Below are 17,923 nucleotides of genomic sequence, written 5' to 3' on the forward strand. Positions count from 1 at the left end.
TTCACGACCATCTTACATCAGACTGATTCTATAATTGTTTCTTTAAACCATATGTGACCTCAAAATAGATTATGAGTCCCTTCCGGGCCTCAACGATACCCATCGTTGTTGGTTCTTGTACTTGAGTTCAGTGCAGGTCATAAGCAGAAATGCTTATCGAGGGGCACCTGGGCTTCTCAGTGGGTTGAGTGTCTGACTCCGTCTCAGGCCACGGTGTCGCCTGCCATCAGTGAGTTGGACTCCCGAATTCAGCTCGCTGCCGTAAGGGCAGCGCCTGCCTGAGATCCTCTGTCCCCCCATCCCCCTGTATGCTTTCAAAGAAACATTAAAGAAAAAAAGTGCTTCTTGAGCCGTTACTATTGTTAGACTACGCAGTTGTACGATGCCTGGAGGCCGGCAGAAGAGGAAGTTCTGGCCAGCTATCAGGAAAATCAGAATCGGAAGCCATTCCTGGCAGTACTCTAAAACAAAGCCACAAGAGGCTGGATCAGACCGGACAGGCCCAAGATGGCGTGTGCCCTAACAGAAAACCCTTGACCAAATAGGGAAGAAAAGGCACAAAACCCTGCTTCCAAGAAGTCTAGTTCCCGAGTAGTGAATATTTTACCCTTTGTCGATAAAACAGAGAAACCCGAACCCCAGGGCACACAGCTCTCTCTCACTGTCTCTCTCTCTCTCTCTCTCTCTCTCGCTCTCTCTCTCTCTCGCTCTCTCTCTCTCTCAGTACCCAGTCTCACATCTAAAGGGTATACTTTCACTTTCATAAACTTTGCTATTTGTACCACTCATCCACCGTGTTGGACCTCTCCTGGAATTCTTTTTTGTGAGGAGACCCAAAGCCTTCAGCGACATCTCTGGATTGGGCTAGGTTGAGGCCTCAGGGCCCGCGGTCTTCCCGGTTTATGCAGCCGCGTTATGTGTCAGGCTTCGGCGAGGTATTATCGTGTCGACTATGTTCCTTAAAGTCCCTGATGTACCAGCGGGCACGGACACTCACCCAATGAGGAAAGCACGAAGGAGGACACGTCAAGTCACAGGAAGGGTTGCCCATGCGCTACTTTTTGAGCCTCTACTACGTGCCCGGCACTGGACTGCCCACTCAGTGACCTCTCACCGTGCGATGAAACTCGGCTTCTTACGCGGCGCACAGAGCAGAACGTAAGAGCAGCCACACAACACCCTGGGAAGGGTGTAGGAAGTTCACGAACCGGTCTCAAAGTCGTCTGTGGGGGTGCAGTTGAGAGAAGGCCTTGGTCTGGGTCATCTCTTGGCACTTACCGCTCACGATGCCCACGTAGTGAAGGATCTCAGTTCTGTATGGAGATTAATCGGGGGGCGGTCGCCCGTTGGAAGTGGTCAGACATAGAGAGGTGTGTCTGAAGAGCCCGACAGTTTGCTGTGAAAATCTTCCCCTTTTTAAAGGGATTTCAGCCGTTTGGGGCCCCTGTAGACCTCCTCTGGTTTTGCTTCTTATCAGTTCTGGGGTGTCAGCGGATGCTGCCGGCGGCAGTACCTTAAACTGTTTGTGTCGCTGCTTGACACAGGCCCCTGCTCGACGTGACACACTCCATTTTGCTCTCTACAGGTGACGTGGGGCCTATGCGCAATTTTGTGACTCCAGTGTGGACCGGTTGTCTTGTTTTCAACCCTTCGTTTAGAGACCACAGTAAAGGCTCTTGTCTATGCTTCCTCCCTCTCTCTTTGCCTCCTGACCTCTGCTGGTGCTTTCCTATGTGGCCCCCTCATGGCACGGCCCCTCCTCTTGGGTTCTGTAAGAAACAAATTATATTTTCAATGGCAGTCATCCCCTGAGCTGTTGGCCCCTGATCTGATCTGTCGATTTCAGAAAACTGAAATTTTCTATTCATACACTCTGTTTTAGGGGCGCCTCGGGGGCTTAGTCAGTGAAGCGTCAGACTCTTGGTTTTGGTTCAGGTCATGGTCTCGTGGTTGGTGGGACTGAGCACCGCGCTGGGCTCTGTGCTGACAGCCCGGAGCCTGCTTGGGATTTCTCTCTCTCTCTCTCTCTCTCTCTCTCTCTCTGCCCTTCCTCCCACCTCATGCTTTCTCTCTTTCTCTGTCTCTCAAAAAAATAAATGAATAAACATTAAAAAATTTATATATATATATATATATATATAGAGAGAGAGAGAGAGAGAGAGAGAGACATACATACTATATTTGAAAACAGCCCTGAATGACAAGACTCTTCCCAGGCACTTTGAAGAGTGAACAAGAGTGAACAAATAAAGGATGGATGAACACTGCACTTTTCAAACAACAGGCCAGGATGGAGTCACTTATATGAAACCCCGAAAGACTCATCGCCACAAGACTTATCATCTGAAACCCAACTTCAGTTTCAGCCTCTCTCCCAGGAGTGGAATTTTGAACCAACCACATGGGCTGGAATTCTCCAGATCAGCACTAGAGAGGTAATCTGCAGGATGAGACCTCCCTGATCTTTCCCCTGAGGGAAGGTGACCTTGCCTCAAAGAATCCTTTCTTTTCTTTTGCTGATAACCAATTGTTCTACCTCAGTTCTGCCTATAAAAGGCTTCCCTGTGGTGCAGTTTCCTTGTCTTTGTCAGATGGCATGCTGTCCACTTGGTGAGTCCTCGACTAAAACCAACTAGACTTTTATTTTTGTAATGTTTCTTTATTTTGGAGTGAGAGAGAAATGTAGAATCTGAAGCAGGTTCCAAGCTCTGAGCTGTCCACACAGAGCCTGATGCAGGGCTCGAACTCACAAACTGCGAGATCATGACCTGAGCCCAAGTCGGACGCCCAACCGACTGAGCCACCCAGGCACCCCACCGATTAGGCTTTTAAAGTTACTCGTTTGAATTTTTGTTCTTTAACCCAATATTCTCAACAAGTTTTTATATTTTGGTCTATATTAGATTTCCTTTTCTCCATAAAATTACAGGTTCCATAAAGTGGAGGACATCTAAAACTTTGTATGGAGGGGCGCCTGGGTGGCTCAGTCGGTCGAGCGGCCGACTTGGGCTCAGGTCGTGATCTCAGGGCAGGTCACGGTCTCAAGGCTTGTGAGTTCGAGCCCCACGTTGGGCTCTGCGCTGACAGCTCAGACCCTGGAGCCGCTTCTGATTCCGTGTCTCCCTCTCTCTCTCCGCCCCTCCCCCGCCCACGCTCTGTCTCTGTCTCTCAAAAATAAATGGACATTAAAAAGAATGACAACAACAACAAAATCTTTGTATGGAAAAGACCAGAACTTGGGAGATTCTCCCTGCCCTGAGCACCCAGGATGAAGACTGACTCAGACTCTGCCTTTGTACTGAAAGTGGAATTTGGTTGATTTTTTTTTTTTTTGAAAAATTAAGCTATTAAAAACAAGACAACCAGCCCAAAAATGGAGTCACTTATGCTAAGCCCTATGTCACCAAACTAGGATCTAATTACAGTTTTGGCTCTCTCAGAAATGAAATCTTAAACCGTTCAATTAAGAATCACCCCACCGGCTTGGTGAAGTTTTGGGGTGGTGATGGGGTTCATGGGGCCTGGAGCCGGTGGCCAAGAAAGAATGTTTTTCTTTTAATTTATTTTTTGGTACTTATTTTTGAGACAGAGAGAAAGCACAAGTCAGGGCAGAGGCAGAGAGAGGACACAGGGTCTGAAGCGGGCTCCACGCTGACAGCAGAGAGCCCAATGTGGGGCTGGAACTCACAAACTGTGAGATCGTGACCTGAGTGGAAGTCAGATGCTTAGCTGACTGAGCCACCCAGGTGCCCCCAAAAAGAATTCTTGAACACAGACCATGTTGGTGCAAAAAGGTGATTTTATTAAAGCACGGGGACAGAGCCAGTGGGCAGAAAGAGCTCACTCAACTGGGGTTTGTGAAGAAGGGTTGGATTTATACTATGGGGTTGGGGACAAAAAGTTAAAAGAGAGGCCTCCGGAGGGACTTTGATATGCTACAGAGGACCCCTAAGGTACCTGAGGCCTTGCGAAAGTCAAGCTGAGGTTGTTTGTCTCTCTAGCAAAGCATTAACATTGAGACAGTGGGGAGTTCCTGGAGTCAAGTCGTACTCGGCCCGCCTCCGGTATCTGTCAATGGGCCGCAGGCTAGAAGGAAATTGAATTTTACCTGCCATTTCCTTCTTGCCTTTGTTCCCCACATCGCTGTGGACGGGTGTGGTTGGGGTGACAGGAAACGGAGTCTACAGGTTTCTGGAAATTAGGCTATTGATAACGCCGCCTTTCTCCTGTAATTGACTAGGACGTTTGCAGACTGATGGAGACACTTGTCCCGAGGGACTGTGATCTCTATCAGTTAACCATTTGTGTTGTCGTGTTTTGTTTCTCTCCTTTGTCTTCAGGCAGCCAGGTGTGCCTGAGGCACCTCTCACGCGTCCCACCCACCCGGGGGAGGGCTTGTATTTTGCCCTGCCTGCCTCCTGCTCCCTCATCAAGCTCTAGTCAGGTAATCTTCTTTCTAAGCCCCTCTCATCACCTAGAAGAAAGTAACCTCGTCATAACTGATGTGGGCAGCAGAGGCAGAAAAGAACGCAGATGAAATTAAATTTCCTTCTGACCTGCAGCCCATCGACAAATCCTCGAGGCTGGCAGAGTGAACCATTTCTCTGGGAACTCCAGACCGTTTTACCGTTAATGCTTTGCCAGGGCGGAAAACAACTTTTGCTTCACAGTAGCTAGGCCTCTGGATTCTGTAAGTCTTCTTTAACATATAAAAGTCCTTCTGGAAACGTCTCCTAGTCTTGACCTCCCCCAACTCCCAAGTATATCATCAGTCTCTCCTTACAATCCCAGGGCAGCGCTCTCTGCCCCTAAGTTCTGTCCCCATGCTTTAATAAAACCACCTCTTTGCACCAACGCTCTGCCTGCTTAAAGTATTATATTTGTCAATAGGCTGCAGGTTATAAGGAAATTGAATTTTATCTACATTCCTTTCTGCCTTTGCTGCCCATATCAGTGAACATAGAGTGCAATATTGGCTTCAGGAGTAGAATTTAGTGATGCATCGCTTCACATATACTTTTCATATAATACCCCGTGCTCATCCTAACACCTCCATACCACCACGCATTTAGCCCATCCCCCACTCACCTCCCTCCATCAACCCCCAGTTTGTTCTCTATCATTAAGAGTCTCTCGGGACGTCTGGGTGGCACAGTCAGTTAAGGTGTCTTCAGCTCAGGTCATGATCTCGCTGTTTGTGAGTTTGAGCCCTGTGTTGGGCTCTGTGCTGACAGCTCGGAGCCTGGAGCCTGCCTCGGATTCTGTGTCGCCCTCTCGCTCGCTCTCTCTCTCTCTCTCTCTCTGCCCGTCCCCTGCTTGTGTTCTGTCTCTCTCTCAAAAAATAAATACACATAACAACAACAACAAACGTCTCTTATGGTTTGCTTCTCTCTCTTTTAATTCCCCTTCCCATAGGAGAGCTTCCCCTGCTGGCCTCCTGACTCCATTCTGTTGTTACAGCAAATGCTGGGCATCCAGCACGAGCTTGTCCAGGGACAAGCATGCAGGGAATCAGAACGGACTGTTTATTTTGCACTGGTGTTGGCTCAGTGGAGTCACCTCCAAAGACTGAACGTTGGGCTGGAGTTTTACTGAGGGTTGGGCAGGACTAGTTTAGCGAAGTTTCTGGTTCCTGGCTGCTGGCCGATGCAAGAGGCAAGCAAGATTGCAGAAACTAAAACCATGCAGGGGAGTACCTGGCCTCAGACATCGGGCTGCCCTTTTTTGTTTGCATTTATCAGCTTTCCTCCTCATTGTATGAGGGTTTTTTTTCCCCCTTAAAGTTTTTATTTATTTATTTTTGAGAGAGAGAGAGAGAGAGAGAGAGAGAGAGTGAGTGCAAGTGGGGTAGGAACAGAGAGAGAGAGAGAGAGAGAGAGAGAGAGAGAGAATCCCAAGCAGGCTCCACACTGTCAGTGCAGAGTCCAATGCGGGGCTAAAACCCACAAGCTGTTTGATCATGACCTAAGCTGAAGTCAGACGCTTAGCCCACTGAGCCACCTGGGTGTCTCTATATGAGGTTTTTTAAAATTAATTTTTACCCAAGTTACATCACATTCAACGAGATGGCCTCTTTTCTAGGTTATTTAACTCAAATCTGCAGATATTATCAGGGAGAGAATCAGTTTAGCATATTTCAAACAAGCTTTATCTTTGGGAGAGAGCGTGTGTGTGTGTGTGTGTGTGTGTGTGTGTGTGTGGTGGGGGGAGGGTAGTGAACAAGTGTAGGGGAAAACACAAAATGTCCCTGAAAGATATTAGCTCCATATTTATTTAGAAAGAAACATGAGAGGGGCACCTGGGTGGCTCAGTGCCTTAAGCATCCAACTCTTAGTTTTGGCTCAGGTCATGATCTCATGGTTTGTGAGTTCCAGTTCCTGCTTGGGATTCTGTCTCTCTCTGTCTCTGCCCCTACCCCACTCACTCTCTGTGTCTCTCTCAACATAAATAAATAAAGTTTAAAAAAAAAGAGAAAGAAAGAAAGAAAGAGGGGCGCCTGGGTGGCTCAGTCGGTTGAGTGTCCGACTTCAGCTCGGGTCATGATTCACAGTTCATGGGTTCGAGCCCCGCGTCAGGCTCTGACAGCTCAGCGTCTGGAGCCTGCTTGGGAGCCTTGGCTCCCTCTCTCTCTGCCCCTCCCCGGCTCCTGCTCTGTCGGTCTGTCTCTCTCTCAAAATGAATAAACATTAAAACTGAATAAAAAAAGAAAATTGAAAAAAGAAAGAAAAATGAGAAAAAGGTAAAGGGACAGAATAAAGAAAAAAGGAAAGTGAGGGGGTGGGGGAAAGAGTAGAGGAAAAAAAATAGATAAAAAACCCAAAAAGGATAAAACGAATTGTGGTCACATTCCCTCAGGTTACAACAAGCAGCTTTCTGAGCTAAAATGACCAAAACCTCAGGTCCGGCCGTGGTCTTACAAGGGTGCTTGGCATCCCCTAACAATGGCTGTGTGATACTGTGAGTGATAATAAGCAATGTGCAATTTGGTCTTCCTCTGTCCTTGTTGCAGGGTTTTCGCCTCAGTACCCGGGATTTGTTTTCTTGCTGTGTGGAAGAAGGAAGAGATGGGCACAAAATGAGCAGCAGGCAAAAGTCTATTAGAGCAGTATGAAAGCTGTCTTTACAGAGAGGGGGCATTGGAAAGTGAATACCAGCCACTGGAGGCAAGGGTCCTTGTTTTCTAAGGTTCTGCTCAGCCCTCCCTTCCCTTCCCCCCTGTTCCTTCTCAGGTTCTATCCTCACCGGCTGGATAACTCTAGGTGCCAGGTTGCCCATTCCTGATTGGCTCGACTCCATCGTGTGAGGAGTCAGGCTGATCATAGTGTCCTTCCTAGAACCGCAAGTCTTATGGTTTCCTTTTTGTAGTTAGGTCGTTTGAGTGTTAAATTCCTGAGGGAGCGTAGGTGCTATCTGTTCCACCCTGGAGAGGGATCTTATGCCCGAGGGGGTTTGCTATGGTCAAACACTCCCAGCATCGTTCCAAAATACGTGTTTTTTTCCCACCCGGGGACCTCAAGTCCTAACCTTTCCCTCTCTGCCTATTGTATCCTATCTTTTCCCTCTCGTATCCAACGCCCTTCATGGAGCTCCTAAAACTCCTGAAATGTCCTAAGTGGGGAAAGCAGTAAAGTGGTCTTTTATTATTCATAAGATGTCCCTTTCGATGACACCAGAATATATATTGATAAGATGGCTTTGGGGAAAAGCCCCCAGGGATAGGGGCTGGTCGCCATGGGAACAGCATCAGGATTAGAGGGGTGGGGAAGGCAGAGGGGCTGGCAGTTGAGTTCAACCCACAATGGCCAAAGATTTAATCGGCCACGTCTATGGAATGGAGCCTTCACGGAACCTCAGCAGGATGGGGTTTGGAGAGCTTTAGGGCTGGTGAACTCGTGCAGATTTGGGGAGAGGGGCACGGGACGCTCCGGGTCTTTCCCCCCCGTACCTTGCCCGCTGCATCTTTTCCGTCCGGCTATTCCTGAGCAATATTGTTGGAGTAGGCAACTGACCCCTAGTACCTGAAGGTCAGCAATGAAGAGGTCCCAGCTGGCTATAGGGAAGGTCAGAGACCTGTGCTGGCAGTACTTCCCAAGAAGACAGGTCCAGATGGCAGATGCCGTGACAGGAGCCCTCTGACTAAAATGGGAAGAAAGAAGCACGAAACCCTGTTACGGGCCCCCAGTAATGCATATTCTGCCTCTAGTTAACAATTGCTGATCAAACATAGAAACCCAAACCTCGGAACACGATTCTGTCTCTTACGTTCTCCGCTCTCATCTCTCAAGAGTGTACCTTTTGTCGTAATAAACTGTGCCACTTGTGTCACTTATGTGCTGTGCCGCTCGTCTGTCCTTGAATTCATTCTCGTGACAAGACCAAGAAACTTCAGGTTCTTGAGGTCCCGTTGGGTGGAGGCCCCAGAACCTGGATTCTCCCCAGTTCGACCAGGAACAATATCCTTTTAGAATCAACTGGCAATCTAGTAAGTAAACTGTGATTTCCAGAATTCTGTGACCTGCTCTAGCAAATGAATTGAACCAAAAGACGGGGGGTTTGTGGTAACCTCCCATCTATAGCCAGTCAGAAGCACCATGGAAACACCAACCTTGGACTTGCTGTGGGCATCTGAAGGGGCAGGCACAATTTATAGAACTAAGTCCTTTATTTTTTTCTTTAGGTTTATTCATTTAGTATTTCTAAGACAGAAAGAGAGAGAGCGAGAGCGAGAGAGAGAGAGAGAGAGAGAGAGCACACGTGGGTGAATGGCAGAGAGAGAAAGAGAGAGAGAATCAGAAGCAGGCTCCAGCTGTCAGCACAGAGCCCACTGCAGGGCTTGAACTCACAAATCACGAGATCACGACCTGAGCTGAAGCCGGAAACTCAACCAACGGAGCCATCCAGGTGCCCCACGTGAGACCAGGTCCTTAATATGTGGGATCCGATAACATCAGGTAGATAGGGTCAGAACTTAGATTATAGGACACCCAGAGAGTGTCACAGAATTGCTTGATGTGTGCAGACTTCCCCGTGTCTGATGTCAGAAGTGAAGTAGCATTGGAGTAGAGTATTGAGAATAGAGGAGACACGCAAGAATGTGTTTTGTTTCACTTTTGCAGGCTCTTTATGAAGTCATGAGCAAGAAATGGACCAGTCACAGCTGGAGATTATTTCCATTGCTATTCTTACTTTTTGGGTTCACAGATAAGGACTCCAAAGAGCTTTTTGTCTACGTGGGTTATTGGCAATTGTTATTTCCCTCATTAGAAATTAAAATCTGTATGATGTTTCAGTAGCTTGTTTTCACTTCCAGTCTGAAAATCTAGAATAATGTTAGGCTTTTAAAGAGCCCCAATGACTAACCTTAAAATATTCCATTCATTTTTTTTTTTTTAATTACGAATGATCGGTCTCCAAATGATGCTATAACTCAACGGACATCATGATACTGTAAGCAATGTTCTGTTGCATAAGACAAAATAAGGTACGTTATTAATACCTTAATAAAGCTAAGTGGGAGCATTATTAAAGCTTTATTAAAGCTTTTATTTAATGTTAAATGTTAATCATATTTCCCTCCATAGGATTATCAGCAGATTTCTCGTCAGAAACCTTAGAGGAATAATGAATGTCAACCAAGAATCCTATATCCTGCAAACTATCCTTCAAAAACGAGGGAGAAATGAAGACATTCCCAGAGAAATAAAAGCCTGCCCTGTGAGAAATGCTAAAGGAAGTCATCCAGATTGAAGTGAAAGGAGGAACACTTGGGTGGCTCAGTCGGTTGAGTATCCCACTCTTGATGTCAACTCAGGTCATGATCCCAGGGTTGTGGGATAAAGCCCCATGCCAGGCTCCACACTGAGTGTGGAGCCTGCTGAAGATTCTCTCTGTCTCTGTCTCTGTCTCTCTCTCTCTCTCTCCCTCTCTCTCTGTCCCTCTGCGCCCCTCCAACCCTCTTTCTTTCTCAAAATAAATAAACAAATACATACATACATACATACATAAATACATAAAATAAATGAAAGGACACTAGACTTTAGGAATTAGTAACTAGACAGTAGTAGCTTGAAGCCATCTGGAGAAGCAAAGTTAAATATGTGGGCACTTATAAAAGCTAGTATTATTGTTACTTTGATTTGGTAATTCTGCACTTTTTCTATGAGATTTAAGAGACGAATGCATAAGAAACTATCCTTAGTCTGCCTGGGGACACATAATACATAAAGGTGTCATTTTGTGACCTTAACACCTGAAAGGGGAGGGAGACAGACTTGAATAAGAAAAGGGCTTTTATATGTCCTTGAAGTGAGGCTGTATACATTCAAATCAGACTGTTAGGACTTGAAGATCTTGTTATAGACCGAATGTTTGTGTTTCCTCCTGACAAAGGAAAGCTCTGAATCTGATGGCTTCACAGGTGAATTCTACCAAATGTTTAGACAGGAACTGACACCAATGGTTTTCCGACTCGTCCCAAAAAATGGAAGACAAGGAAACACTTCCTAACTCATTCTAAGAGTCCAGCATCCCGATACCAGAGCCGGACCAAGACACTACAAGAAAAGAAAGTATAGAGCGATATCCCTTAAACCTTGATGCAAAACTCCTCAATACATATTGGATCTATGGTGAAATTCGCCCTAGAAAGGAAAGTCAAGTGGAAGCTCAAAAGTATACCCCTGGCCAAGAGAGTAAATGTTGTATCTGGCAGAATGGCAGAGATTAGTGGCATCCTAAGGGGTCTGAAGAAGGCAGGCGTGATGTCTGCTTAATTCACCAGTCTGGTCCCCTCAGCATGTGGATGGACGCTGGCGGAGGATTCTAGACCGGGGGTCCGCAGGGTACAGATTGCAGACGCAAACTGGCCAGCTCCCGTTTTTGCATATGGTGTTTACTCTTACAAGTGACTGAGAAAAATCAAAGAATGATATTTTATAACGTGCGAAAATTAAGAGAGATTCCTATTCCATCATTAATAAATAAAGCTTCATCCGGACACAGAGGGACACTTGCTCACGTGTGTATCGTCTGGCTGTTTTGGCACATGACGCATCCCAGCGACCAGGTGATAACGCCACCCTGTTTCAAGTGCCTACCACAGCGACCCTGAAAGAATACAGCGTTCGTGTGCATTACCGGACTAGGCAGTCGTCCCAATATTCCCAATTCACAGGAAAGCAACAATCATGAAAGGCAGGAATGTTATTTCATTTTTTAAATTATACCAGTGAGTTAAAAAAAAATTTTTTTTTTTATTTGTTAAAACGTATTTATTTTGAGAGGGGGCAGGGCAGAGAGAGGAGAGAGAGAATCCCAAGCAGGCCCCGCACTGTCAGCCCCTGGAGCGCTATGCGGGGCTTGAACTCCCGAACAGGGAGATCGCGACCTGAGTCGAAGTCAAGAGTCGGATGCTAACTGACCAAGCCACCCAGGCGCCCTGAAGAGTAGAAAACTTAGGATCTCACAACACAGCCAATTGTGTCTTCATAAAAATAAAAGTTGGAAATGAGGCCGCAGCTAAAGTAAGTTGCCAAGCGGCGGGTTATTTTGCCAAGTGAGGAAACCATTCACTGAGGGTGATTTAATTCAACCAGGTTTGATCGTGGCAGCCAAAGAAACGTGTTCAGAGGATACAAACTTGTTGAAGATTGTTAGATTTTTTGCTTGGTGAATTGAGAACGTCGACTGAATTTCTAGAAAGGCACACGTATCCAGCAGAGGGCAGCATTAGCCCACAGAGTCAACACCCTTCACCAGAAGGAGACCCCATTTAGAGGAGCTGAGAGTTGACGATATGCTCAATTGCCAAGGTTTCGTAACCAGCGTATTAGCTTTTTGAATCTTCACGAAAACCCTGTAAGACGGGTGTTATTTTCGTCCTCGTTCTGCAGGTAAAAAACCTGAAGCTCCGAACGGGGAAGTGACTTTCACAAGGCACTAAGTCTAAGCCATTGGTCTGACGCCGGGACCCGTACTTTTTCAGTGAAACCCCATTCCAAAGTGCTTGCTATGTGCCAGGCGTGCTCTAAACACCTTGCACGTTTTAACTCCTTTAATTCTTCTACGAATCCCAGCATTTGGGTGCCATCAGCCCCGTTTTACAGACGAGGAAACTAAGATAAAGGAAAGCGAACACATTTCCTAAGGTAATTGCACCAGAACTGGGATCTGTGCTCACACTGTCCGGCCTGAGTCCCCAAAGGCCATCGCGACACTGGTCCCTGCTTTCTGCTGGTGAGCTCATCATCTGATGATAAGCCGGGGTTTCTCAAAGTGGAGGTTAGTGTCACCTAGGAGCTTTCTAGAGCTGCAGTTTTGAGGCCACACCCCAGACCTCCTAACTCTGAAACTCTGTGGGTAGAGTCCCCTGCTCTGAGTTTAACAGGCCCTCGAAGTGGTTAGAAGCCATGCTAAAGTTAGACGCTGGAGTGTTTGATTCTCACTGTGGTCCTCACCCCTACGGTGCCCTCAACTCATACAAGTAAACGTGTAACACACCTCTGTCCGTCTGTGCGTTGAATAAGGGATGCTTGTGAACATACACAGATTTTACGGGTCGAGGCAAAGGTGCTTGTGTTGAATCTGACTCTTGGCTTGCTTTTAATTCCCAGGAGCAAGTTTTCTGGATGTGGTCTTCGGATCCCTATGTCACAAATTATTACAACAGCAATACCCTTTCTTGTTCCCGCCTCATGGCTGTGTCGCTCTTCTCTCATTATAAAGCTCCCCCCTCCCCCGCACCCAGGGTGCCTGGGTGGCTCAGTTGGTCAAGTCTCCCACTTCAGCTCAGGTCACGATCTCCTGGTTTGTGGGCTTGAGCCCCACGTTGGGCTCTTTGCTGACAGCTCAGAGCCCGGAGCTTGCTTTGGATTCTGTGTCTCCCTCTCTCTCTGCCCCTCTCCCACTCACGCTTTGTCTCTCTCTCTCAGAAATAAATAAACATTAAAACAAATTAAAAAAAAAAAAGAACTAAGGTGGCCTTCCCAACCCACCCCTTACCCGAGACTAATAAGAAGGAAAGGGAACTGTGAAGAATATAGAAATAGCAGATATAGGGTCCAGCCTCCGCCACTAATGCTGAGAGAGGGCGCCCAAGGAAGGCGTCCCCACCAGTTGGGGAATGTGACTTGAGCTGGACCCCAGTACTCAGGAGCCCCCTCTCCTGTTCTGGAAATGTGGGTTCCGTTTGCCTTTTCTGTTCCCAGAGGCTGCTCCGAGGACAGCCTTGAGATGCTGAAAACGCCTGCACAGTACATGGGACTGAGCCCAGTCAGAGCCTCTTTGGAAACTTTTAAGATTTGGAGGACAGGTGCAAGGATCCATTTCTCTTGCTGAGCTCAAGACAAGCCTCCTAAGTTCCCTTTGCTCTTATTAAAAGTGCTTCTCGCCACCACGGAGTGGCCTGCCTCTGTCTTTAGTCTCGCCCCGCCGTCTGCCCGCGGGGGCTGGTGTCAGATCACATGGGGAAAGCTCCTGAAAGGATTGGGAAGCTACACCCCCCCCCCCTCGGTAGGGAGAGCATAGCCGTGGCTCACTGACTGTGGAGAAGGTGCTGTGGTGCGAAGCTGGAGGAACTTTCTGCAAACCCATCCTCTGTACCCTTTTCTACATCCACCCTCCGGCGTGCTGGGAAAGCTGAGTCTCACTTCACTTACCATGACTTTATTGCATCACCTAAAACTAAGACCCGTTAAATGATGGAATGCCAGACACATCATTTATGGTGAGACACATCCCGATTTCAGAGATACATGCTGATTCCAGAGATACAGTTTCTTTTAATTATATTTTTTAAAGTTATTTATTTTGAGAAAGCTGGCTCGTGTGCCCCTGGCTTGTTCATTTCTGATCTGACTCACCTTGACTTCCCTGCTCTTGGTCTCAGCTTAATCCTAAGCCTGGAAGCCACCAACACAGGGTCACCTTTCTCTTCTTCTGCTCTTCTGTCCTATTCCCAAACAAGACAAAGTCAGGGAACCTGGAAACCCAGGCCAGTCTGGGCATCGGGTATGGCGAGCAGTGACGGTGGCCAGGGCAGATTGGTAAGGAGACTGCACCCTGATGGTTGGTTGTGTCAGACCTCCGGGTGGGAAACCCTGGAGGGCATAGGCAGAGCAGTGACATGTCTGTGTGGAAATAAACAGCCGGGACTAGGGAGGCCACGGGTATTTCCTCTAGGTTTCACCAGCCCTTGGGGGAAAAAAAATACGCGTCAGGTAACACAACGGGCTTGAGTCTCTGAGAGCGTATCCGCAACGCCCCCGGCCCCCCAACCTTTGCTGTCCCCACCTAGTAGGGTCCTAGGTCCTCGAAGACCTGCTGAGTGGCTCTCCCTGGTGGTTCACAGCTGGAGTGGGACGAGCAGCTTCCTCCCTCCACTTGTCCTCGGCCGTTGGGGTGCTGCCCTGGGTGACTCAGACAAAGCGGGGCCGGGGACAGCATCTCAGCCCAGAAAGTCTTAGGGGTCTGTGTTTGCTGCATAAAAGCCTCTGTGCTTTCTTAAAGACAAAATGTTGACCTTGAAAAATGAAAGGTGGCACCTCCTAACTTTTTTTCTGAGAGCCAGCACAAGGATCCAGGCAGTGTACCGAGAGACGGAGCTTGTCCACCAGCTTTTCTGAGGCCGTGTCTCTGCTTCCGAACTTTGGAACTTGTGAGAAGGTACTGGTAGGGTACAACTAAAAGGCCTTGCCTTGTTCCAGTACAATTTTAGCTTAGATTTGATCTTCCAGTTCCTAGACTTCTACCTTGTCACGTTTGCCTCGCAGATGCCTTTTCCGAAGCCGGTGATAATGGCACGACGCTTCAGTGCGGACGGGGGTAATTTCCTAAAAGTTAAAGACCTTTGACGTCTTACTCGTGAAATGCGTTTCTATCCAGAATTCTCCCCAGGTCACGGTGGTGCCTAAGGAAAGTGATTCACTCTTCGGGCGCCTGGGTGGTTCGGTCGGTTGAGTATCCAACCCCTGATTTCAGCTCGGGTCACGATCCCAGGATTGTGGGATTGAGCCCCACATCGGGCCCCATGCTGCCTGTGGAATCTGCTTAAGATTCCGTCTCTTTCTCTCTCTGCCTGCTTCGCTCATGCATGCGCTCTCTCTAAAATTAAAAAAAAAAAGAAAAAGAATGTGATTCATGCTTTTGTGTCCTTAAAACGGAAAATCATAAGGGCACTGAGACGTGTACTTAAACACCACCAGAATGTGGACATGAAATTCATGTAACGACTGGCTTTTGAAAACCATCCACTAGCACAGAGCCGTCGGCGGGTCAAAGATGAGCCCCTTCTGGGGCCTGGCACTGGTCTCGGCAATGGAGGTAGACGAGGATCCTGCTGGGCCGAACGAGAAGATAAATAAGTCAATGGCAGGTATCGATAAGGGCGATGACAAGGATAAGATAAGGTCACGTGATAGAGAGTGAGTGGGGCTGATTTAGCTTGGGGGGGGGGGTCAGGGATGGCCTCTCTGAAGAGAGTGATGTTTATTTTTTTTAATGTTTTTATTTATTTATTTGTGAGACAGAGAGGCAGAGTGTGAGTGGGGGAGGAGCAGAGAGCGAGGGAGACACAGAATCGGAGGCAGGCTCCAGGCTCTGAGCTGTCATCACAGAGCCCGACGTGGGGCTCGAACTCACGAGCCGCGCCGCGAGATCGTGGCCTGAGCCGAAGTCGGACGCTCAACCGACTGAGCCACCCAGGGCGCCCCAGAAAGCGATGTTTCAATGAAAACCTGAATAGGAGCGCCTGCCCGGAGCCGGCGTGGGAAAGGCGCGGGCCTGGCATTCCTACAGGTGCTGCAGCTGGCGGCCCGCGGCCTGGCCGGAGGCCCGGCCGCGCTGCTCTCCTCGGCCGTGGCGGTGGGAAAGCCCCGCGCGGGCAGGGACGCGGAGCCGCGCGCGGTCCAGGTGCCGGCGTGGGCGGGGTCCGCGGGCCCCGGGCCGGGCGTCTGGGACTCCAACGGGGACAGGCGAGAACCGCTGTCCTTGGCGAACCTGCGGAAGAGGAACCCGGAACGTGGAGAAGAAGAACTGGCCTCCAGGCTGGACCACGGCGAAGCCAAGGCCACGCGACACATCTTCCTCACCAGGCACTCCCAGAACCACGTGGATGCTTCCCAGGAAAAGGACCGCACGCTGACGCCCCTGGGTGGTGAACAGGCTGAACGGACGGGGCTCCGACTTGCCAGCTTGGGCTTGAACTTTAATAAAATTGTCCGTTCGTCCATGACCCGGGCCATCGACACCACTGCTGTCCGTCAGCGAACACCTGCCAGGCGTCTCCAAGGTCAGCGCAGACCTGCGGGGGGGGGAAGGCGCCCCCATCGAGCCCGACCCGCCCGTGTCCCACTGGAAGCCCGAGGCTGTGCAGTATGACGCAGCCGGGGCCCGGATCGAGGCCGCCTTCCGGAACCACATCCACCGGGCAGACGCCAAGCAGCAGGAGGACAGTTACGTGATCTGCAGCTGCCACGCCAACGTCATCCGCTACATGGTGTGCCGGGCGCTGCCGTTTCCCCCCCCCCCCCCCCGGAAGTCTGGCTCCATCTCTCTCTCAAGGACAGTAGCATCAGCCACCTGGTGGTTCGGCCTGGTGGCCGAGGGGCGCTCAGGGCCCTCGGGGACACGGGGTTCATGCCTCCGGACAAGATCTCCCGCTCCTGAGGGCTGCCTGGAGGACCCGCTCCCTGGGGCCCCAGCCTGGTTCGCCCGGGTGCCGCCACGGACGCGGCTCCTTCCCCGTCTTCCCTCCACAGGCTGCGCTGCGGTGACGCTGTTCCTCCGGGAGGAAGGTGGAAAAAGCGCTCACGTCTTTAGTGTCTAAAATGGGGCGTTTCGGTCTGTACTTCCGACCCAGGATGGAAAAGGGAATCGTCGCGAGCAGATCAGCCTGATTTCTGTCTTGGGGGTCTCTGCCCCGTCTGCCAGGACGGGGCCTCGCTGCCGCCGTCTGCGGGGACTACGGCCAGTTTGCACAGGCGTCTTTGGTCGTGACCGCTGTTGGCCACGGGAGCCCCTGGAGGCTGTGGGCAAAGCCCATTAGGCACGAGGGGCTCCCGGGAGGAGGGGCCGCCAGCGCTTCCGTTCAGAACTTGTCGTCCGTTCTTCTCATTTCTTAAAACTCTCTCTATCGCTTAAATCTTTGTCAGTGAAAGATTCTGTTCCTCTGGGTTCTTGCTTCCCTAACCACTCGGTCTGGGGGCCTGCACCTGTGACGCCACGGGGTCTGAACTCCCCTGTGTTGTTCGGCCTTTCCCAGCACCTGGGAGCAGCACGAGGGGGAAGGAGGGGACCGGGACCGGAGAGCCACAGTGCAGCCAGGGTCCTGTTTCAGGAGAATACTAGACACTTCAGTCTGCCTCTGGCTGTTAATCCTTTACAGCTACGGATTAAACTGTTTAGACGTGATGTGTCCATTCCAAGTATTCTGTCAATTTAGGAGAAACTACAATTCCTGTGAAGTGGTCATGAGCATTTTCTGCGATCAGCGCGACTAATTGGGACATCTGATCCATTTCTCTGTAACTTTGGAAATAACTGCCAAATAAAATTTTATTTTACTGGTTTAAAAAAAAAAAACAAACAAAGCCGAGTAAACATCTTTGTCAAAAATCGGCCCAGCCATCCATCGTCCCCACCATTTCCTCCCCCCCCCCCCCCCCCCCCACCCCCCCCCCCCCCCCCCCCCCCACCCCCACCCCCACCCCCATCCTCAATAGAACTGGACTAAGGGGTGGTCCCTCCACCTCTGGGCAGCTGTCCGCAGTGCTAACAACTAAGCAGAACAAAAACCTTCCTGCGAGAATTCAGCAAGGTGTCAATCGGCCCTTCTGACAAAGTTGGGGAGAACTTCCCCGTGGGAACAGAAACTGCTGGTCAAAGCAGATCTGTCTCTTGACAGGATTTTTGCACAGCTGTCATGCAG

At 49.4% G+C, this 17,923-nt stretch overlaps 1 protein-coding gene across 1 annotated transcript; it reads left to right on the top strand.

The window, feature by feature from the left end:
* Window positions 1–15,276: 15,276 nt before the first annotated feature.
* Window positions 15,277–16,733, top strand: LOC122478475 (serine/threonine-protein phosphatase PGAM5, mitochondrial-like). The gene is given in 4 exon segments (XM_043572068.1): window positions 15,277–15,370; window positions 15,740–16,254; window positions 16,256–16,513; window positions 16,516–16,733. Coding segments are annotated over 4 exon segments (1,014 nt in total). The 3' UTR covers window positions 16,663–16,733.
* The last annotated feature ends 1,190 nt before the right edge of the window (window positions 16,734–17,923 follow it).

Source organism: Prionailurus bengalensis, unplaced genomic scaffold (assembly GCF_016509475.1).
Source record: "Prionailurus bengalensis isolate Pbe53 unplaced genomic scaffold, Fcat_Pben_1.1_paternal_pri Un_scaffold_71, whole genome shotgun sequence".
Taxonomy (NCBI): domain Eukaryota; kingdom Metazoa; phylum Chordata; class Mammalia; order Carnivora; family Felidae; genus Prionailurus; species Prionailurus bengalensis.